Source organism: Littorina saxatilis, linkage group LG2, assembly GCF_037325665.1.
Source record: "Littorina saxatilis isolate snail1 linkage group LG2, US_GU_Lsax_2.0, whole genome shotgun sequence".
Classification (NCBI taxonomy): domain Eukaryota; kingdom Metazoa; phylum Mollusca; class Gastropoda; order Littorinimorpha; family Littorinidae; genus Littorina; species Littorina saxatilis.
Window position 1 is genome coordinate 21,234,006 of NC_090246.1, and position 24,408 is coordinate 21,258,413.

Sequence of the window (24,408 nt, forward strand, 5' to 3'; positions counted from 1 at the left end):
CAAACACAAAAACACATCTGACTTCGCACTATTCTGTTGCAGACAAAACCATACGAAATCATACCATTTTTGATTTACCACGACCGAAATTCTATTTCACAAAACAACACGTTCAATCGGTTTGTCTATGCGTGGATTACTAAAAAAACATCAATGCCACTCGAAAGAATCGAGAGACACAGACCCCTGACACGAACAATATAATTCTTGCGCAATATTCTGAATTTGGCAATTAACAAATTCGAATGGCAAGAATCGGTGATGGGCATAGGTACTTTAACCTGGATGCCACAAATGCGTTATTTAAATCACGGTATTTCACATACACAATATATCTGTGCATTCTTCGCAGTCTGCGTAAGCAGTGCACAGCTTTGTAGTACTGAAATAAGGTAACTTGCTACCCTTCACTTTTCCGGTGTATTCTGGGAAAAAATGTTCGACTAGGAAGATCTACAAGAAGACAAGAGTTATTGCATAATGCTTGGTTAGTTATTCTTTCTATCCAGCAGGCTGAAAATGTAGGTGTTTTTTTCGTGGTCCAGGTGACTTGAACAATGCAATTTATTTAAACATCATTATCCTGAACTGGATACGTCACGTTACTTTCATTGTAATTGTTCTGGGATCAGTTTAGTCAAGTTATCAGTAACATGTGTAATGAATGGCGGTTATGGTGTTTATAGTGAAGGGATATAACTAGTGCTTTTTGTAATACAAAGAGGTTGTCAGGAGTGGTTTAACTTTGAGAGTGGAAACTTTTAACAGTTCAGTAAAATTCCATGGTTAGCTACGGACGGTCAAACTGGGTTCGCGGCACGTGAATTTACAACTGTGCGAGTTGTTCACGTTATAATCGCAACCGCCTGATTTTGTGAGTTGTGATTGTAAACTGCCTGACAATTGAAAGTCATTCGACCTGGGCTCTCGGATGAGAAACCTGCTCTTGCTTTTGATGTCAACTTTGCAAGAAAACATTTGATCTTGATGTCAACCTTGGAACCGGGAAACATTGCCGGGATGACTTGGACTTTTGTATGGGTGCCGCCATATTGGAAGATGAGGCCGCCCCAGTCTGACTTGTGCGGGGTGATGCCAGTGTGGCGAGGGTGCGATGGAGGCCGTAAGGTTGAAAGCTAGCTACATCGTCACCTCTACATAACGTAAAAGTTATGTTTTGTTTATTTGCTTTCTTGTCCTTGTAAATATGTTATGACGTTGACAATGAATGAGTGAGTTTCACAAGGTCGTGGACAATGAATGAATGAGTTTCAAAAGGTCATGAATTGATTATTGTAAGCAAGGAAAGATTTGAGAATTTGAGGAATGAGTTGATAATTGCTATGTCAGAAAGAAACCAATTTGTATGTTCTAATTAAACCATTGGCTATTGTTTGGAAAGAATGAGTTGGTGAAAGACTACAAATTCTTCTAATCTTCTCTCTGCTTTCCTAAACTTCTGAGCGGGAGTCAGATGATTGACTGTGTGTGTGTGTGTGCACATATAAAGAATCTGGAAGGAGATTAATAAGGATAACTACGGATCTTCTTTATTTCAAATCTCTTACATTGGCGAGCTTGCGGTTGTATTAATTGAAAATTTTTTGAAGATTAATTATTTTTTTTGGTGCGTTCCCTTGAGTGCAGTTAGGCTTATTTTATATTATTGACTTGTAGTGCTGAAGTGTTGTTTGGTTTTGCGCAGATGCTGATGCATGCAGTCTGGGGGATGGACATCCTTGTCATCTGCCTGTGAAGGGAGTTCCTTGGTCTGTGGACGGATGCATCCTGTGCCTGACTGAACGACATATTTTGGACAGGAGTGAGTCATTTGTCATTTGCTTATCTGACACTCAAGTTAACATTCTATATATTTTTGAGGGTAATTTGTTTCTCTGAGTGTTGGTTCTTGCTTGTGAGTAGGTTATTTTTTCCCCCCTACTTTACATGAAGCGCCCTGTAGGTTAGTTTTACCTACAAGTGAATAATACATGACACATCATTTTTCCCTTTTACGTGTACACAGTTTGTAAATAGTTGTGGGTCAGCAATGCCTTGATTCATAAGTGTTTGGGAATGGGGGTATGTCTAGTTTCTCGGCCAAGTTTTTGAGCGGAGCCTAGTTTAAAATGTATTGATTATTTCCCCTTGTAGTTCAGCTGATCGGTTTCCTAGACTGTGTCGCTTTAGTACTGTACTTGAGGAAGTCAGGTAAATTCTAAAGTTTAGTGGACTATTGTGTTCACGTTAGTCAAAGCTAAGTCTTGGTGTTGCCCTCTAGCATTCTATGTAGTGGATAGTCATAGTTTGCTTAAGTGATAGCGGTTTGTTCACGATGGCATCTCAAGAAGAGGTTCAAGCTTTGATAGCGCAGTTTAAGGTGGAGGGTGAAGCCTTAGGAAAGGATGGTGCATCACTGAACAAGTATGTGGAAGATAGTTTGCGTGAGGAAAGAGCAGCAAGAAGAGAAGCTTTGTTGAAAAGAGAAAATGATATTGCTCTTCAAGAAAAAGAACTCGCTGCTGCACGTGAGCTTAAAGAGAGAGAGTTAGCTGAACAAGCTAAGATTGAAAATCTTCGTCAAGAAAAAGAACTCGCTGCTGCACGTGAGCTTAAAGAGAGAGAGTTAGCTGAACAAGCTAAGATTGAAAATCTTCGTCAAGAAAAAGAACTCGCTGCTGCACGTGAGCTTAAAGAGAGAGAGTTAGCTGAACAAGCTAAGATTGAAAATCGTCGTCTCGATATTGAAGAAGAAAAGGCGAACAGGGAGGCAAAGTTGCGAGCAGACGAGTTGGTTGAAAAAGCAAGCAGGAATAAATTGGCCAATCGTCCCAAGATTCCCTATTTTGATGATAAATCAGATGACATTGAGAGTTATCTGTATCGCTTCGATAAGCACGCAGCTAGCTTGAAGTGGTCAAAGGATGAGAAGGCTTTGATTTTGCCTACTCTACTCAGAGGTCGTGCTCTGAATTATTTTCAAGAGTTACCAGTAGAAGATACTAATGACTATGCCAAACTGTCAGCGCATTTGTTGAAGAGATTCAAATGTACTGAAGAAGGTTTCAGAACGCAGTTTCGCTCATGCAAACCTGAATCTGGTGAAACCATGCATGTCTTTTTCTCCCGCATGAGAAGATATTTTACTAGATGGACAGATATGGCTGGAGTTGGCACAGATTTCGCTTTGCTCTGTGACTTGGTGCTCAGAGAGCAGATTCTGTCTAGTTGTGCGTCGTCTCTGGTTACTTTTCTGAAAGAAGACAAGCATACTACCGCTCAAACCATGATAGACGCAGCTGAAAGATACAGGGAAGCACATCCTAGTCAAAACCTAGCAGCAAAAGGTTCTAGTGATCCTCTGTTGGCTAATGTTGGTATTCCAAGTGGGAGAGGTCATTCAGGGTCAGGTGGTCGAGGTGGTCACAGGTTTTCTAAGAAGAATAGTCAGGCTGACACAAACCCACCGACAGAACAAAGCTCTCCTGATAATAAGGGTGGCAGAGGTGCTAGTCAAGCTGGTAGAGGTAGAGGTGGTCAGAACTATCAGAGGAAGTGTTGGTGGTGTCAAGATACTTCGCACAAGTTGGCAGATTGTCCCAAAAAAATGCATACTGCTTCAGTATCCGTTGTCACTGTTGAGGAGTCCAGCTGTAGTGAAGACGAGCAGTCTGTGGCGTCAGTAGGATTTTCAGGTAGTGATGAACTTCCCGAGTCTATTCAGACATGTGAAGGTACCTTAAATGGTAGTGAGGTCACGGTCATGTTGGATAGTGGGTGTTCCACGGTTGGGGTCAGGAAGTCCCTAGTGAGAGATGATCAGTTTACTGGGAAGGTACAGGTGTGTAGACAGTTCAGTGGGGATTTGGTTCGGTTGCCCATTGCGATTGTGAGTCTGGATACACCATACTTTTCTGGAAGTGTTGAGGCATGTGTGATCGACAATCCAGTATGTGACGTCATTTTGGGAAGAATACAGGGATGTACATTTGGATGTGTCGAGGTTACTAGCGCAGTCCAGACAAGAGGTCAAAAAGCTAGAGAAGAACGTCCTTTTAGACCGCTGTTGACCGCTAAAGTTCCCCAACTTGATATCAATGCTGAGAAACTGTCCAAAATGCAAAGGGATGACAAAACGTTGCATGATCTGTTCGAGAAAGTTGGCCAAGGAAAATCGGAAGAGTCGTCTGGTTGTGTGGTGTCGTTTGTTGTGAGGGACCAGTTGTTATATCGAAAGTACTACTCCAAGGTCAACGATGAAGTGGTTTGGCAGCTAGTTGTTCCTGAACGCTTGCGCGAGTCTGTTTTGATCACTGCCCATGACGGTTTGTTTGGTGGTCATTTAGGCGCGAACAGTACGTTCAAAAGGGTGTCCGCATTCTTCTTTTGGCCTGGTTATCGGCAGTCGATCAAGGATTACTGCAGATCATGTGATATCTGTCAGAAAACCTTTCCCAAAGGTAGAGTTCCTTCGGCACCTTTGCAACCACTGCCTGTGATAGAAGTCCCATTTTCCCGAGTTTGCATTGATCTGATTGGTCCGATTAAACCAGTGTCAGCTCGTGGTCATCAGTACGCTTTGGTGTTGGTGGATGTTGCGACACGCTATCCGGAAGCAGTACCCTTGAAATCAACGACCACAGAAGCAGTGGCGGAAGCTTTGTTGGGCATTTTCACCCGGACGGGTTTACCAGATGAGGTTCTCTCAGATCTAGGTACACAATTCACATCTGATGTCATGCGAGAGGTGATGAGATTGATATCGGTATCGCAGTTGCACACGACTCCTTATCATCCCCAGACGAATGGTCTCTGTGAAAGGTTCAATGGAACTTTGAAATCCATGGTGAAGAAGTTGATGGCAGATAGACCTAAGGATTGGGATAGATATTTGCCTTTTGCGTTGTTCGCATACAGAGAAATCCCACAGGAGTCTACAGGGTACTCACCTTTTGAACTTCTGTACGGTAGAAACCCAAAAGGACCGTCGGAACTGCTGTATCATGCGTGGACCGATAGCAGTCGGGAGAATCAGCAGGTTCCAGTGTCACAGTATGTGCAGGAGTTGAAAGAGGTCTTGGCTGACAGTGTTAGTAGAGCACAGAAGGCTGTTCAGAATGTATCAAAGAAGAACAGATCATACAGATCTCAGAATCCAAGAATGATACTCGCTGGAAAGAAAGTCTTAGTCTTACTTCCAACTGAGAAGAACAAAATGATACTACGCTGGCGAGGTCCATTTCAGGTGATCAAAAGACTGAATCAATGTGATTACGTTGTAGAAATTTCACCTGGGATCGAGAAAGTGTACCATGTCAACTTGCTCAGGGAGTATGTGTCTAGGAATGAAGATGTTGGTCAGAACCCAGTTGTTGCCTCATTGGGAGTGATCAGTGGGTCCAGTGCAGTAGAGGAGGTAGACATTCAGAAAGTCAAACTACAGTCAGTTCCTACAGTTCAGACTGAGAATGTAGATGATGTGGTCTATAGTCCTGACTTGTCTATGCAGGCAAAACAAAAAGTGCAGGCGGTGTTTCAGAAGCATCAGGACAAAATGACGGATTTGCCTGGTACTTGTGACCTAGTGCAGCATATGGTGAGGATTCCTGAAGGTACTGTGGTCAATGTGAAACAGTATCCGTTACCATTTGAGTCTCAGAAAGTGGTTGAAGAAGAAGTGAAGAAGATGTTAGATCTAGACGTAATAGAGCCGTCTATTTCTCCGTTCTCGTCTCCTATTGTTCTAGTCAAGAAGAAGGACGGAAGTACTCGTTTTTGCATCGATTTCAGACACCTCAATAAGATTACGGAGTTTGACGCTGAGCCAATACCGGATCCGGAAGTTCTGTTTGCTTCATTGCAGGGCAGGCAGCATTTCACGAAGATTGATCTGGCTAAGGGCTATTGGCAAATTCCGATGGCAGAGTCGGATCGAGCAAAAACGGCTTTTCGTACCCCTCAAGGTCTATATCAGTTCAAGAAGATGCCGTTCGGAATGAGTACAGCACCAAGTACTTTCGCGAGGATGATGAAGATGTTGGATCTGGATAGGTTCAAATCTGTTCATTTCTTTGATGACGTACTTGTAGCCACAGAAGACTGGTGTGAGCATCTAGAGGCACTTGACGGACTGTTGACAGAACTGGGAAAACATGGGTTGACTGTGAGACCGTCGAAAGTAGAGGCAGGGTTTGACTCTATTGAGTTTTTGGGTCACATAGTTGGGGAGGGTAGCATGCGTCCAGTTCCCTCCAAAGTGTCCAAAATCTTGAATGTCTCTGTCCCAACCACAAAGAAACAAGTCCGGTCATTGGTAGGGCTCATCAGTTTCTATAGGCGCTATGTCCCAAGCTTCGCGTCTATTGTGTCCCCCCTGGTAGAACTCACAAAGAAGAACCAACCAAACAAAGTTCGTTGGTCAAAAGAGTGTCAGATGGCTTTTGACAGGGTCAAAGAAATTTTGTCGTCTGAACCACTGGTGAGATTGCCAGACTTTTCCAGGCCGTTCACAGTGCGGTCGGATGCATCCTCCACGGGGATTGGAGCAGCCCTGATGCAGCCTGATGATGACGACGTCCTTCATCCAGTTCTGTATGCCAGCAGGAAACTGCTGGAAAGAGAAACCAGATACTCTACTGTGGAGAGAGAGTGCCTAGCGTTGGTGTGGGCAGTTGACAAATTCCATCGCTACTTGTTTGGCTCACATTTCTTTGTTGAGACTGATCACAGACCGTTGACGTACTTACGACAGTCCAAAACTGCCAACGGCCGACTGTTGCGATGGGCTCTGTCTCTCCAAGAGTATTCATTCACAGTAGTGCCAATTCCTGGAGTCAGGAATTTTGAGGCTGATGTGTTGTCACGCTTGACGAAGTGAATGGAACATGATGGTTGAAAGGACAGTGAAAAGACTTTCTGCAATCAACAAGGACAATACTTTTTGTGCTGTGAGTGTTGATATGCTGTGTATGTATTAAGAACTAATTTAATTTTGTTCTTGTTTTTTTTGTCACATTGTGATTATTTATTTAATCTGGCTGGAAAAATTTGTTTGGATATTTTTGATGCTAGTACCATTTTGTGTTGTAGTCGAGGTTTACTGTATTGAGTTTAGCGGGGGCTACTCAAACTTTATTGGCGATCTTTGGTACCAAGAACGTCAATGTTATTGCATTCAGTAATAGGCGAAAATTGCTGAATGTCCATGAGTATAACTATTGTGGATTAACACAGTGGGTGATTATCTACACGGCGGCGTAAATGTGGTTTATTATGCTTGCCATTGTTGCTCATGTTTAAGGACAGCCTCGTGGCTTTCGTCACTTTTTTGGTGGATGGCACTGTCTTTTGGTTGTAAACTGATTGCACTCTTTGGGAACGGACAGAGTATTTAATAAATGTTTTCCTTATGCTTTGATTATTTATTAATCTATTTATGTATTTTTTTATGTATTTAAAATTTTTTCTTGTTACTGGAATACTTATACTTGTACAGTTTTTGAAAAAAAAATGTTCATTTTGGGTTCACATTTTTTTTTAATCGGGGAAAGGGGTGATGTAATGAATGGCGGTTATGGTGTTTATAGTGAAGGGATATAACTAGTGCTTTTTGTAATACAAAGAGGTTGTCAGGAGTGGTTTAACTTTGAGAGTGGAAACTTTTAACAGTTCAGTAAAATTCCATGGTTAGCTACGGACGGTCAAACTGGGTTCGCGGCACGTGAATTTACAACTGTGCGAGTTGTTCACGTTATAATCGCAACCGCCTGATTTTGTGAGTTGTGATTGTAAACTGCCTGACAATTGAAAGTCATTCGACCTGGGCTCTCGGATGAGAAACCTGCTCTTGCTTTTGATGTCAACTTTGCAAGAAAACATTTGATCTTGATGTCAACCTTGGAACCGGGAAACATTGCCGGGATGACTTGGACTTTTGTATGGGTGCCGCCATATTGGAAGATGAGGCCGCCCCAGTCTGACTTGTGCGGGGTGATGCCAGTGTGGCGAGGGTGCGATGGAGGCCGTAAGGTTGAAAGCTAGCTACATCGTCACCTCTACATAACGTAAAAGTTATGTTTTGTTTATTTGCTTTCTTGTCCTTGTAAATATGTTATGACGTTGACAATGAATGAGTGAGTTTCACAAGGTCGTGGACAATGAATGAATGAGTTTCAAAAGGTCATGAATTGATTATTGTAAGCAAGGAAAGATTTGAGAATTTGAGGAATGAGTTGATAATTGCTATGTCAGAAAGAAACCAATTTGTATGTTCTAATTAAACCATTGGCTATTGTTTGGAAAGAATGAGTTGGTGAAAGACTACAAATTCTTCTAATCTTCTCTCTGCTTTCCTAAACTTCTGAGCGGGAGTCAGATGATTGACTGTGTGTGTGTGTGTGCACATATAAAGAATCTGGAAGGAGATTAATAAGGATAACTACGGATCTTCTTTATTTCAAATCTCTTACAACATGATTGCCAACTCTTTACTCAGAAGCCACTTTACTATACTCCACAAAAGAAAGGAATACAATAAATGAACTTTCTTTCTTTCTTTCTTTATTTGGTGTTTAACGTCGTTTTCAACCACGAAGGTTATATCGCGACGAGGGACAGGGGGGAGATGGGATAGGGGAAAGGGGGGAGATGGGATAGAGCCACTTGTTAAGTGTTTCTTGTTCACAAAAGCACTAATAAAAAAATTGCTCCAGGGGCTTGCAACGTAGTACAATATATGACCTTACTGGGAGAATGCAAGTTTCCAGTACAAAGGACTAAACATTTCTTACATACTGCTTGACTAAAATCTTTACAAACATTGACTATATTCTATACAAGAACCACTTAACAAGGGTAACAAGTGAAGAATTTTATGGGTGAGAAAAGGAAAGTAAAAGGACTTTGGGGAGGCAGAAATAGAGAAGAAACAAGAAAAAGATCCTAATTAGGTTCACGGCATCGAGAGTGATGCGACCTTCTCTCAGAAGTTAGTAGAGAAGGCTCTCCCATCCACCACCCGGGGGACGCGCCTCTACGCCAATTAGGGGGCGCGAGGCAATAAATGAACACATAGACTGCAAATATGGAGCTACTCAGAGAAGAAGTAGCAGAAGAAGAAGCAAACAAAGAAGAGGAGCATGGTCATCTTTGTGACAACAATAAACACTCATGTAGATAAACATCATGAACATTAATTAATCAATCTTGACAAACCAAGAAACTGTTCCATGAATTACAACAATTCAACTTGTTTTCTTTTTCTACAGTCAAAGCTGGTGATGGAGAGGGATAGAGACGATCGAGGAGGGCTCACGCGATGGTTGACAGGCCGGAGGTTTGTTTACATTGAGATTCCCCCCTCCCCCCTTCCCTCCAAGGCCTCCATTGGTGGATTCACTGCCTCGTTTTTCCACCGGGAGCAGAAATCAGCGCCTGAACGTTCCAAATGTACTAACTGTCTGTCATTTGGTCATGCGGCTTTCACCTGCACCCAAGAGGTGGTGTGTCGTTCATGTCACAACTCGGGCCACAAGGTTGGCGACCCCCTCTGTCCCCTTCCCCGGGACCCCCCGCCGGCTCATACCGGCCCTTCTTCCTTCAACCCTCCCTCGTCTGCCCCCCCTCCTCCCCCTCCCCCCCATTCTGCTGCTGTGCTGGGGACCCAGAACGCCGGTACGTCTGTGCCCACCTGGCCTCTGTTCAGTAACACCATGCCCCCACCTGTTACCCCCTCTACACCCCCCTCCACCCCGGCCAGACGCGCAAGGAACTCACTTAAACAATCATTTCTCTCACAAGTCAGATCACGCTCATGTCCCCCAAACAAGCGTCAGCACCCCTCACAAGAGACAGACATGGAATCGTCCAAGTCCGCCCGCGTTGAGACAGGAGGGGAATCCCCTCCTCTGAGTGGGGCGACACGGATCGCACGTGAGACCGAGAACGAGACGACCGACACGGACAACCAAGCAGTGAGCGTGACTGAGGAGACCGAGACCTGATTTTGTCTCATCCATGGTTACTTGCGGTTAACGGACTGGCCTGCCCCACGGACTTACGAGTACTCACACCGATTTTACCATATATGTAACTTTTGATTGATTAATATGAATTAATATGGATACTATCAAAATATGTTCTGTTAACATACACGGATTGAGAAATGCGATAAAAAGAAAAACGTTTTTCAATAACAAAAAGAAAGAAAAAACAGATATAATATGCGTACAAGAGTCTTATATTACTGACGACGTTAAGGAACTATGGGAAAAAGAATGGGGAGGGAAGATGTTTTATTCCACTGTCTCCAACCACAGTATGGGTCAGCTAGTTTTAGTGAATAAGAACTTTCAACATGATGTAAAATGTGTGTTTAAAACAGACCGAATGTTAGGTGTAGAAATTCAGATAGATGATAAGAAACTGTATGTAATCAATGTGTATTCCCCAACAATAGTGAATGAGAAAGAACCTTTTCTTAAAAAATTAAGTACCCACATTGAAACGATTGAAACAGATGACGTTATTGTATGTGGAGATTTCAATTGTGTTCTGTCAAATTCACTTGATGTAATTTGTGGTGATGATCATGCACAGAAAGCTATAGACAATTTTAAACGTTTTTTGAGTGACTGTCAGCTGGATGATATGTGGAGACTCTTTAACCCAGATTGCAAAGAATTTACGTGGAGTCGCAAGAACCCTTTTATAGCAAGAAGACTTGATTACATTTTAGCCTCTAGTGGAGTGGTCGACCACGCCAGCGATTGTATTATACAGTCAGTGGCTCATTCAGATCACCGACAGGTCATCTTGACCTACAAAGTAACGCACGTGTTGCGTGGTCCATCATACTGGAAGTTTAATGATAGCCTACTGCACGATAAAGCATTAGTTGACAACATCAATATATTTCTTAAAAAATATGAAGAAGAATCAAGTAATGAAGATGCACAAATAAGATGGGATATATGTAAAATAAAAATAAGAGAGATGTGTATATCGTATTCTAGAGAAAAGAAAACTCTCAGTATAAACAAACACACCCTTTTACAACAGCAGTTAAATGAAACGGACAGACTTCTGGCTCTGGACCCCAGTAACGCCAGACTGGTGACTAAGCGAGAGCACATCAAGCAGGAGCTAGAACTATTTACAATACAAGAAGCTAAAGGGGCACAAATTAGATCTAGGATAAAATTCATTGAGGAGGGTGAGAAAAACACGCGTTATTTCCTAAACTTAGAGAAAGCTCACGCAAAAAATAAGATACTAGATAGAATAGAAATAACAGAGAATGAATTTATTACAAGTCAGTCTGAAATATTAAAGGAACAAACCCGCTTCTTTACTAACAGATACACTAAAAACACCAATTTTAATAACTTTCTTGGGGACGAATTTTTAAAAAACACTGACATCCCAAAATTATCAGAGGAGCAAAAGGGCAGTATTGATCAAGAAATTACAGAAAAAGAACTCCTTATTGCACTTAAGGGAATGCGAAGTAATTCTGCTCCAGGATTGGATGGAATAACAACCAATTTCATAAAGTTCTTTTGGAGTAATATAAACAAAATGTTATTATCCTCTTTTTGGTCAGCCTTTGAAAAAGGGGAACTATCTGTATCCCAGAAGCGAGCAGCAATCACACTGATACATAAAGGAAAGGGGTTGAAACGAGAGCACCTAAATAACTGGCGTCCTATATCTGTAACGAACACCGACTATAAACTATTAGCGAAATGCCTTGCAAACAGATTAAATCAAGTCGTCAATTACTTAATAAGTGAAGATCAAGTTGGGTTTTTAAAAAAAAGAAATTCCAGCACTGTTATTAGAATGATTGATGACGTCATTGAATATATGAATAACAGTAATCAACCAGGTATTTTAATGGCGCTAGACTACAGAGCTGCTTTTGACACGATATCTAAAGAATATATGCTCTGGGCGTTCCAAAAGTTCGGATTTGGTGAACATTTTATTAGGTGGGTCGATACTTTAACAAAAAATACAGAGAGTAGTATTAATTACATGGGATGGATATCGAGTCCATTCCCATGTGATGCTGGAATAAGACAAGGATGTCCATTTTCACCATTAGCCTTTGTTCTGGCCCTCGAAGTGTTAGCAATCAAAATCCGTGCAGATCAAGATGTTAAAGGGATTAAACTGCCAAGGAATTCTGATAGACATGGTGAAATTCTTAAACTACTTATGTATGCTGACGACATTAGTTTCTTCCTACAAGATGAGAAAGACCTAAGAAACGTATTACATCTAATAACTCAGTTTTCAAAATTTTCAGGGTTAGCAATGAATGATCAAAAGACAGAAGCAATGTGGCTTGGTATAAATAAATTTTCTGCTGACCGACCATGTAATATTATTTGGAAAAAACAAATCAAAATCTTAGGTATTCATTTCAACAACTCTGTCTCAGCCTCCAACATAGAAGAAAACTGGGAACCTAAACTACATAAAGTAAATTCATTAATAGCAACATGGTCGAAAAGAAACCTAAGTATAATGGGGAAAATTTGTATAGTCAAAACATTAATGTTGTCACAGTTTACTTACGCACTGCAATCTCTATGTGCCACAGAAAACTTCCTCAATAAGCTAAATTCATCTCTATTCCGATTTATCTGGAAGAAAAAATATTCAAACAAAAGAGCTTATGAAAAAGTTAATAGAAAAGTAATGTGCCAAGAGACAAATCTTGGAGGTCTGAAAATGATTAATGTCAAAGATGTACAAACATCATTTCTAATTTCATGGATTATGAGGCTGCTGGACGGAAGTAACGCAAAGTGGCAACAGATTCCATTGGCATCCTTTTTAAATCTGGGCGAACGCTTATGCTGTCTGCGCTCAAATGTGAGTGCAGACAATTTTAAAGGACTAGGTGCCATAAAGCAATATTTCTGGAAACAAGCTTTTATCACCTGGCTAAACAATAAACACAAGATCAAAGAAATAAGCAGTAATGAACAGCAGATAAGTGTACGCAATCAAACCTTATGGAATAATACAAATATAAGGTACAGGAAGCAAACGCTATACATGAATGACTGGATAAAGGCTAAAATATGCGTTGTTAAAGATGTTTTTAACGATAACGACATGTGCTCTTTTGAGGAAATATGTGAACTAACTGGATATAAACAGTCTCGCCTATTTGAATATAATGCAATACAGACTGCCATTAAAGCTCTATTATTGCGTGATACGGGTCAGGCCCGTTCTGATCATATGCCATTTATACAATTATCTCCACGCCAAATTCGCCTAAAGATGTTAAATTATGAGATAAAGGAGCCAAGCTCAGCTGGATTTTGGTCGAACAAATTAAATATTACATTAGAAGATAAACACTGGAAATTAGCTAACGAATGCTCGACAGAAACCCGTCTTCGTCTATTGCATTGGAAAATTTTACACAATATATATCCCACCAATATTTTGCTACATAAGATGGGAATTCGTCAAACAAATCTTTGTCAGTATTGTAACGAAACCGACTTCATCGAGCACTTTTTTTGGCAGTGTAGAGCAGTGCAACCCATATGGCAGGAATGTCAAGGGTACATATTTAAATGTACAGGCAAAAATATAAAGTTAAGCTGCGAAGAGGCTCTTTTTGGGTATTTCACACGTGATATCCCCAGAGAGAAAACCTTCATAATTAATCACCTTATATTGATATCGAAAATGTGCATAAGCCAGTTTAAGTACGGAAATCCAAAAACTAACATGAAGATCTTATTTCAGAACCAAGCTCGAGTTCGAAATTTCTAGTAAAATTGAACTGTGTATAAGAATATAGATAACTAGTAGTATTGTGCTGTTAATGTAAAGTTATTTATATATGCGCTGTATGATGCTGTGCTGAAAACTGGTACTGTAATTGGTAATTTGTAAATTCTCGCCTTTGTCTATCGAGCGTTGGATTAATTAACTTGTTATGTATTGTCCCGCTGAAAATGTATTATATAACAGAATTATGGGAACAGCAACAACAACACACGCACACACACACACACACACACACACTAACACACACGCACATACACGCAGACATTAGTTAAATTGTAATGTAAAAGAAAACAAAATTAAAACTTCATTAAAAAAAAAAAAAAAAAAGACCAATGAAGAAGGATATGCTCACCGCCCAAAAAGAAAGAAAAAAAAAAAAAAAAAAAAAAAAAAAAAAAAAAAAGACGAAAGAGGCAAAAAAGATGGGTTGAAGCAGCCTTGCATGCAACTGAGGTCGAAAAAAAAAAAAAAAAGAAAGAAAAAAAAAAAAAAAAAAAAAAAAAAAAAAAAAAAAAAAACTTGTTTTCTTTTTCTTTGATATATTTTGTTGAGGCAGATTGTATACATTTTGTCATAAAATTCACAAATATTATGGGCATAATTCACACGACAGTCTAAACAATGTTCAATACAATGAGTTGGTAAATATAGCAATTATTGGCCAACATGTGTATTTACATGGTACCTATTTTTAATTCAATTTTAAATGATTCATTTCAAAATAACTCGCATATTTATGAACCTCCGACAATAGACGAGTTTTGGAAATAACTACTTCGGGATTGCAGTTTTTGTGGAAGAGTGACCGTTTCTTGCAAAACCTCCGACAAACAAAGGATAGACCAATCGCTAGCGAAGTGTCTGTCGGAAACACGTGGACCGACTGACCTTTTACTAGTGATTGGTCTATCCTTTGTTTGTCGGAGGTTTTGCAAGAAAAGGTCACTCTCCTACAACCCATACAAACCCGCCGGAGTTATTTTCGGAATTCGTCTAATAAGACCATTGCTCTCCACTGAGTCCCTGCTAATCGCCACTCCAATATTGTCCTCCCAGCTTCGACCATGTCCTTCCTGCTTCTTCTCCAACCCTTCACCACATTGGCACTGTCCATGGAAGAGAGCGTGGCCAAGCAGCTTACTCCCTTAGCAAACCTCTTCTTCACTGACAATCAACTCTTCAACAAAGATGACACCTCCGTCGCCAGATGTGCTCAGATGTGCCTGATGAGCGACGCCTGCAAACTCTTTACCTTGACGGAGAACTCGAATTCATCGACAACTTGCAGCTCGCGGAGGTCGTCTTTAAGATGTCGTGGCCATTCAAGTGTGGCGAGAAACGGTGCAGGACGGACGCCTTCCCCTGGCTCACGGATGTTTATTCTTGCTCGTGGCAGTTCTGGTAAGTGGGACACGTGTTTTGTTGTGTCAGTAACGGGATGATTCGAACAAAGTTGTTGCAAATTGTTCTTTTCCTTCCTTGTCTGTAGAACAAGTTGATTCAGTAGATTCTGTCAACGCTTTCGATGATTTCTTCCAAAACTTTTGAAAAAGGCAACACTTACAAAAGTTGCTGTTTTTTTCTTTAAAAAAAATTGAAAGAAAAACTGAGATCATGTCTTCGTAACTGACGATGAGACAAATGACTTAGTATAACGAAGACTGAATGAAATGAAAGTATAAAGATAAAGATATTGAATATATCAAGAGCACGATGAACACACTATAATGACCATAATTGGATTTTGTATACGTGACAGATATATTGATTTTAATGTGAAGAATCTTACATGTTTCAGTATTTCTGGAGAAACCTTGCAGCAGCAACGCTGACTGTAGCGCAGCAAACTCTGAATGTTTCGTCGGGAAATGTCTCTGTACTCCTGGCTACTACTATTCCATAACGGGTGACACCTGCCTAGCCTGTACGTATATGCATACATGTGCATGGGATCCGATATGTAACAAAAATAAGATAATTCAGATTTGAAATAAAGAAGTAGAGTACTTCGGATATAGAAACAGGAGAATTCATGGAAAATAAGAAACAGAACGCTGCAAATATTAGATCGGATATATGTATACATGACTTGATTAGAATACAAGCAACCAAGCAACCTGATCAAACATGTAACTACCCAATAAACATGCCAGAACTGGGCCACTGCTGGCTTTTTGCTGGCAAGTTTGGTAAAGCTGGCCATAAAAAAACCAACACTGGGCCAATTATGGTTTGCCAACAAAGGCCCAGTTATGGCTTGCCATCACTGGCCCATCTCTGGCATTCCAGTAATATTGTCGGCCAGTAAAATGCCTTAATTGGCCCACTGTTGGCACGCCATTGGTGGCCCAGTGCTTGTTTGCCAGCATTGGGCCATAGGTGGCGATTTGCTGGCAATTATAGGTGGGTTTTTGCTGGCACGCCAGCAGTGGGCCAATGCTGGATAATTGCTGGCAAGAAGATCTGCGACAGCACAGCGGTATGACTTTCTCACTTGGAGTGACGTAATGTACAAACAAATGTCGAAATATCTTGACGTCACTCGTGATGATGACGCATTGTCAACTAAATCCGGCCCGCGGTGGTTCTGCAGATGTCCGGTTATTTGTTTTGCATTCAACTTCAAGGAATTTCCAAAGCACCTTCTTCGATTTCAGTACGCGTCCGATCTCCTCCGGCTAGAAGCAAGCGTGGTGAGTTTCACAAACACAAAGTTGTGTGAGCAGGTCGTCGCAACGGCGTTAGATCTAGTATCTTCTTGTTCTTTTCCTCCGTTGTCGGTCTTTTTTTCAACTTTCTTCTGCTGGACGTTTGAGTCAGTTCGCAAAATATAATAGACTTTAAGAAGTCGTCCTCTCTGTAAGAAAGAATCTGCGCGCGCACGCGCGTGTGTGTGTGTGTGTGTGTGTGTGTGTGTGTGTGTGTGTGCGCCCGCGCGCGCGGTTGTGTGTGTGTGTGTGTGTGTGTGCGCCCGCGCGCGCGGTTGTGTGTGTGTGTGTGTGTGTGTGTGTGTGTGTGTGTGTGTGTGTGTGTGTGTGTGTGTGTGTGCCTTTTTCCTTTCTTTGTGTGATTGAGTTTGTTTTGTCTCTGTCAAAAGAAAAGCACCATAGGCATTACCATAAGCTTACTTGTAACCAAACAAATTGCATCTTGTGAATGTTGACATTGAGTATGTGTCTATTCACTCCAGGACAAAGATTTGTGCAAGTGTCTGACTGCCCAACTGGATAAGATGCAGCTCGCCTGGGTCTCAGTTCCTGAGAGAAACGCAAGAGAGCTGTCCGAGACAACGTAAGCTTCGCAGGTTAGATCAAAATACATATTCCTGTTGACCCCTTACTTCTGCTTGGCATTTTTAATTTTTAGTCAGTTCAGAAAATATGATAGATTACAAGAAGTCGTCCTCTCTGTGAGAATGCCTCTGTGTGTGTATGTGTGTATGTGTGTGTGTGTGTGTGTGTGTGTGTGTGTGTGTGTGCGCGTGTGTGTGTGCGCGTGTGTGTGTGTGAGCGCGCGCGCGTGTGTGCGTGCGTGTGCTGTTTGCTTGCACGCCTGCGTGTATGCTTGCGTTTGTTTGGTTGTTTGGTTGTGTGTGTGTGTGTGTGTGTGTGTGTGTGTGTGTGTGTGTGTGTGTGTGTGTGTGTGTGTGTGTGTGTGATATGGAATAATGAATTAAAACCAACAAAACTCGTTTGCTTTCATGTTTCAAGAGGTGAACGGCAGGAGGACTTGAGAGTTTCAATGGCTTACCGTAGGCTACGACGTCAGGACAAAGAAAAGAAGCGTTATCTCAACGTTGCGGATGCGAACAGAGAAATGACAGAATCAAGACAATCCTACGGAGGTTTACTGGGAAGTGAACAAGAAACATTCCTGCCTTTGGTCATCATGTCTCGAGTGTGAAATTTAGAACGTTGTACAAATAAAATAAAACAGTGAGCAACTGAAAACAAAGCGTACGTTTCTGTAATGTTTCGGTAATGAGTCGTTGCTGTTTGGAAGCTTTACATTTGTTTTGTTTTTAATATATATTACTGTATTGTTGTTGTGCCCGCTATAACTGCGTTGATGACGATATTCTGTCAAAACCACTGCCTTTACTTGCCAGATAAGTTACACGACAAATGTGATTAGCATTTCAATTGCATTTTACTGATGAATTTGATAATTACGCATATGCATATTGCTAATGTACAGCTTGACAGCATTGCCCTTTGCTTTATTTGCGCACGTCTTGCCGCCAGCATGGGTTGAAAAGTCCATTGATGTGCTGTGTTTTGTTATTGTTATTACATTCACAGTAAAAAATGACAAAACAAAGCATATTTATAGACTTCTAACAACCATCTATGGGCTAACAAGACTGTGCAGATCGAGTACATGAATAGAGCCGTCATTCTATCCGAATCAGTGGTATTGGTATATTTCCTGCAACTTATTGGCATTTTGCTGGCAATGGTAAAGACAGAAATATGGCATTTTGCCGGGCCACAACTGGCCCGGTAATTTCAGCAGGTAAAGGGCCATTAACGGAAAATATATGGAAAAAAGTTTTTTTTATATGGAACTAAAAACCTGCAAAATGCTGGCAAAATGCTGGCGAAATGCTGGCAAAATGCTGGGTTTTTGATGGCAAGCCATCAATAAGCCATCAAATAAATGATGGGTTTTTGCTGGCAAAATTCTGGCAAAATGATGGCAAAATGATGGCAAGCCATCAAAAAGCCATCAAATAAATGATGGGTTTTTGCTGGCAAAATTCTGGCAAAATTCTGGCAAAATGATGGCAAGCCATCAAAAAGCCATCAAATAAATGATGGGTTTTTGCTGGCAAATTGCTGGCAAATTGCTGGAAAAATGATGGCAAGCCATCAAAAAGCCAGCAAATAAATGATGGGTTTTTGCTGGCAAAGTGCTGGCTTGCCAGTGATGGCCCATCAATTTGCCAATGTGCATACGGGTAATATGCCAGCATTGGGCCATAGGTGGGCCTTTGATGGCAGTAGTTCTGGCAACTGGCATTGCCATCAAAACGCCAGCAGTGGCCCAGTTCTGGCATGTTTATTGGGTATATAACTAACTAAAGAACTGACTGACTGAATGATTAACTGCCTGAGTGATTGACTGACAAATCAACCAACGAACCAACCAACCCAACAAACAAACCACCAAGCAAGCAAGCAAGCAACCAAGAAATTGACATAACACAAAAATGTCCCTCTAAAAAAAACCAAGAATTGTAGGTTATAAAGATCAATCAATCAATGAGTCTTATATCGCGCATATTCCGTGGGTACAGTTCTAGGCGCTCTGCAGTAATGCCGTGTGAGATGAAATTTTATACGGCCAGTAGATTGCAGCCATTTCGGCGCATATTTACCTTTCACGGCCTATTATTCCAAGTCACACGGGTATAGGTAAAGACACACATTAATGTTGTCAATAATTAAACGTTCCAATAAACTACAATTCTTGTTGTTTGGTTCTGAAGTTTGGAAGTAAGCTGACTATCTGTTATTGGATTTTTGTTCCACCCACATCATTGTCTTTGTTTTGCAGCATGCCCCCAGGCAGAAATGCAGGAAACGTACGTCCTCTACCCACGGTCCGTCATGAGACAGAACAACCTCAGATGCCCTACGATCCCTCAGGACCAGTGCTTGAAGAAATGCGGCGGTAACAAGAACTGCAAAAACGTCGTGTTTTGGACTCACTCCAGCGTATGTTGCTTGAAATCAGCCTCGGCCCTCGACGCTCCATCGGACTGGGAGACGAATGTGGACAACGCTTACACTTACGTCAAGAATTGTTTGTAATGATGAAATTCAGAATCCAACAGTCTGTTTAAGCTTTTCTGTAGAAACCTTACAGCAGCGTCACGGACTGCAGCGCAGCACACTCGGAATTAGTTCGTCAACTATGTATCTGTACTCCTGGCTACAACTAATCCCAAATCGTAGACACCTGCCTAGCCTGTACGTACGTTAAGAATTGTTTGTACAATTATGAACTTCAGAATCTAACAACCTGTTTCAGCATTTCCGGAGCTCGGAAACCTTGCACTGAACCGCAACACGGACTGTAGCGCAGCAAACTCTGAATGTTTCGTCGAGAAATGGCTATGTAATACACCTGGCTATACTACTTCTACTCCCAAACTGATTGTAGTAGACACATGCCTAGCCTGTACGTACGTTAAGAATTGTTTGTAATGTTGAAATTCAGGTTAAACGTCCGCAGTTGCAGCAGTGGCCATTTACGAACATGTCTTGTATTAATACTCCAAACACACTTTGTTTGTAACAGGAGATGTTTGCAAATAACCCTGTCGGGGTCTTCATTGGCTTTGCGAGTTGTGCCCCTTTAAAGAAAATGACAAATACACGCGTCTATTTTTGTAATCAAAGGCATCACAGTGAATAATGAGCTCCCATGTACATTTTATGCAGAGTCCGCTCGACATGATGCCCCTTTCTTTCGAAAATATGCATAACAATATTATGCAGAAAGCATTTTTGTCCATGTAATGGATTTTTTAGTTTGCCCTCACTTAAATTCATGTTAATAAAATAGGACGATGGCAATACCTATTTGAACTTAGATTGTGTATGCATGCGAATGTGGTTGAGAGAGAAAAGGGAGATATATGGGGGAGGGGGGGAGGAGAGGGAGAGAGAGAGAGGGTTAGAGAGAGAGGGAGGGAGAGAGAGAGAGAGAGAGAGAGGGAGGGAGACAGAGAGAGAGAGAGAGAGAGAGAGAGAGAGACACACACACACACACACACACACTCACCCACACACACACACACACACACACACACACACACACACACACACACACAAACACACATACGGACGGACAGACAGACAGACGGAGAGATAGGCCTACAACAGTAGAGACAAATAGAGACAAAACGAGACGAACATCTAAACAGTTACATAAATAAAGGGATACTATTGATCGAGTGAACAATTTGGGGACCCCACTGTACCGTAACCTTGAAGCACACGGCACGATCTGCTCCAAAACGCAACACAAGTATGCTATTTAATTGAATGTAAGTGAGTGAATGCTCTTCAGGGTGCTCCTTCTCTCCGGGGTTTGAAACTGAAAAAGTAGTCGAGAAGCACCGCCTGGTGGCAAGACGACTAGCGCCCTCTATGACGCGGTCGCCTAGTATCTAGCATCACGTACACAAACAAGGAAAGTAACTCAGTGGACTGAATTAAAACGACCCAACGATCACGAAGAGTGCCTTTTCTTAGCCTTTTTCACGGCATTTAATTAAGCATTTAAAACACTTCCTTTCACAAAGTGAAGGTATTCCTCCTGCGCGGTAGCATTTGTCACGCAGAATGTATGTATTACTCTGAAAGCGATCTTAGCGCCTTTTCTCTAAGCTATTATTCCTTTAACTGCATGACTAACCCATGGTTATAACAATAGCAACAGTGATAGTACGCCGTATTCAGGCCCTTCAATCAGGAGTGGGCTTATGATATGCTGGGTGATCTTAGAATAACCCTTGTTAGCGGATGAGCGTATGATACGAAGAGCGGGGCACGAGGTGTGTGTCTGCATAAAAAAATGTAATAACTCCTAAAATACTAATTATCCTGCAACCATATTACAGTTGTCAAAACCCGAAATGTAGCGCTACTTATTCACGTTGCTCTTTTTACAAAAAAATGCGTATCTATTGAATAACTATCCAAAACACAAGGCAGGTCGCTGATTTGTGGTCGGGTGCTCTTATGAAATACCCCCTTGTGCGCTTATGATAGCTTGATTTTTCGGATCGGATGCGCTTATGACTGGTTTTTCGCTGCGCTGCCTAGTTTTTTGCTTGATGACCTGAATGATCTTAATTAAATGTTCTCATTTTACAGATCATGGATTATAGATGTTACCATTGTGGAGAAGGGTTCTCCATCTTCAAAGAAATCATAACCCACACAGTTGATAAACATGAAGCACATAAGCTTCGGTATTGTTTTGTTCAGCTTAACACGGAGACAGGCAAGCGGAGGCTATGCACAAAAGCATTCGATTTTTCACCAAAAGAGTGCGCTGAGAAAGGCTGCAAAATAGTTGTAACCGATCAAAACAAAATAATAGTGGATAAAATTCCAAATTCCATTGGGCTTACTCCAGCATCTCAGAATGGCAATCAAGAGGCTCAAGAGCCTACGCCAGTGTCTCAGAATGACGATAAACATCCCCAAGAGCACACTCCTAGTGCGGTTAACTATTTTGTGAATAACCTTGCCGAAAAGGCTGGACAGATTCTGGCTGAAAACGGCTTGATAAGTGAATGGATTAGTTTTCATCAAATGATAATTCAATGACATTTTCCCCTTGATAATATTGCCTTTCGGTTATTTCTTGACGTTGTGAACTATTACACCACTGGAGACAAAAAAAGAATGAGATACAGTAAAGAGTCCCTTCTGTTTTGGCACACAGGCTATCGCTTATTCCATGGCAGATTCATTCACTTCATGAATGGAAGAGAAGCTGAAGAAGATAGAAAGCTGGCACAACATGGGGATAATCTTTTGACAGGTGCTGGAGCGGATACAGATGAAACAGAAGTTCGAGTGGATATGACAGAAGCTGAGACCAAACCTGGAGTGGATACAGATGAAACAGAAGATTATTATTATTATTATTATTATTATTGTGATCATTTTTATGCGCCTAATCTAGATATAGCCCTAGGCGCTTACATATTAATTTCTGCCGTTTGAAATGGAATTTTTACAGACAGACAGACAAACAGACATTTTTTACACACAATATATAACGCATTCACATCGGCCAGTAAAGCTCAGTAGCCTATTAGGCGAGCATTCACCTTTCACGGCCTTTATTCCAAGTCAAACGGGTATTTGGTGGACATTTTTATCTATGCCTATACAATTTTGCCAGGAAAGACCCTTTTGTCAATCGTGGGATCTTTAACGTGCACACCCCAATGTAGTGTACACGAAGGGACCTCGGTTTTTCGTCTCATCCGAAAGACTAGCACTTGAACCCACCACCTAGGTTAGGAAAGGGGGGAGAAAATTGCGGCCTGACCCAGGGTCGAACACGCAACCTCTCGCTTCCGAGCGCAAGTGCGTTACCACTCGGCCACCCAGTCAAAGATGGAGTGGATATGACAGAAGCTGAGACCAAACCTGGAGTGGATACAGATGAAACAGAAGATGGAGTGGATATGACAGAAGCTGAGACCAAACCTGGAGTGGATACAGATGAAACAGAAGATCGAGTGGATATGACAGAAGCTGAGACCAAACCTGGAGTGGATACAGATGAAACAGAAGATCGAGTGGATATGACAGAAGCTGAGACCAAACCTGGAGTGGATACAGATGAAACAGAAGATCGAGTGGATATGACAGAAGCTGAGACCAAACCTGGAGTGGATACAGATGAAACAGAAGATCGAGTGGATATGACAGAAGCTGAGACCAAACCTGGAGTGGATACAGATGAAACAGAAGATCGAGTGGATATGACAGAAGCTGAGACCAAACCTGGAGCGGATAGAGATGAAACAGAAGATCGAGTGGATATGACAGAAGCTGAGACCAAACCTGGAGTGGATACAGATGAGATAGAACCTGGAGTGAAAAGAACCAAGACAAAAAGTGAAAAATGGGATTTTGACAGAGCATACAATATAAATTTTGCTGTACCCAGCCTTCAGAGATTATCCAAAGAATCCAGTAACAAGCCGAAAATTTCTCTCGGCATACTAAATGATTTGGTGTTTTGAGAAAAGTGGTCCACACATTCATTTAGTATGCTGGGAGAAATTTTCGGCTTGTTACTGGATTCTTTGGATAATCTCTGAAGGCTGGGTACAGCAAAATTTATATTGTATGCTCTGTCAAAATCACATTTTTCACTTTTTGTCTTGGTTCTTTTCACTCCAGGTTCTATCTCATCTGTATCCACTCCAGGTTTGGTCTCAGCTTCTGTCATATCCACTCGAACTTCTGTTTCATCTGTATCCGCTCCAGCACCTGTCAAAAGATTATCCCCATGTTGTGCCAGCTTTCTATCTTCTTCAGCTTCTCTTCCATTCATGAAGCGAATGAATCTGCCATGGAATAAGCGATAGCCTGTGTGCCAAAACAGAAGGGACTCTTTACTGTATCTCATTCTTTTTTTGTCTCCAGTGGCGTAATAGTTCACAACGTCAAGAAATAACCGAAAGGCAATATTATCAAGGGGAAAATGTCCTTGAATTATCATTTGATGAAAACTAATCCATTCACTTAGCAAGCCGTTTTCAGCTAGAATTTGTCCAGCCTTTTCGGCAAGGTTATTCACAAAATAGTTAACCGCACTAGGAGTGTGCTCTTGGGGATGTTTATCGTCATTCTGAGACACTGGCGTAGGCTCTTGAGCCTCTTGATTGCCATTCTGAGATGCTGGAGTAAGCCCAATGGAATTTGGAATTTTATCCACTATTATTTTGTTTTGATCGGTTACAACTATTTTGCAGCCTTTCTCAGCGCACTCTTTTGGTGAAAAATCGAATGCTTTTGTGCATAGCCTCCGCTTGCCTGTCTC

At 41.5% G+C, this 24,408-nt stretch overlaps 1 protein-coding gene across 1 annotated transcript; it reads left to right on the top strand.

Moving 5' to 3' along the window:
• The first annotated feature begins 356 nt into the window (after nucleotides 1-356).
• Nucleotides 357-20,397, top strand: LOC138958461 (uncharacterized). The gene is made up of 4 exons (XM_070329629.1): nucleotides 357-487; nucleotides 14,878-15,222; nucleotides 15,620-15,745; nucleotides 19,381-20,397. The coding sequence occupies exons 1-4, from the start codon at nucleotides 481-483 to the stop codon at nucleotides 19,635-19,637; spliced, it is 735 nt and encodes a 244-aa protein (XP_070185730.1). The 5' UTR covers nucleotides 357-480; the 3' UTR covers nucleotides 19,638-20,397.
• The last annotated feature ends 4,011 nt before the right edge of the window (nucleotides 20,398-24,408 follow it).

Excerpts from the sequence above, each read along its gene's own strand:
- LOC138958461 (XM_070329629.1), top strand. Across the intron at positions 15,223-15,619 it reads TCTTGCTCGTGGCAGTTCTG|TATTTCTGGAGAAACCTTGC; the intron begins GTAAGTGGGACA and ends TACATGTTTCAG. Across the intron at positions 15,746-19,380 it reads GGGTGACACCTGCCTAGCCT|CATGCCCCCAGGCAGAAATG; the intron begins GTACGTATATGC and ends TTTGTTTTGCAG.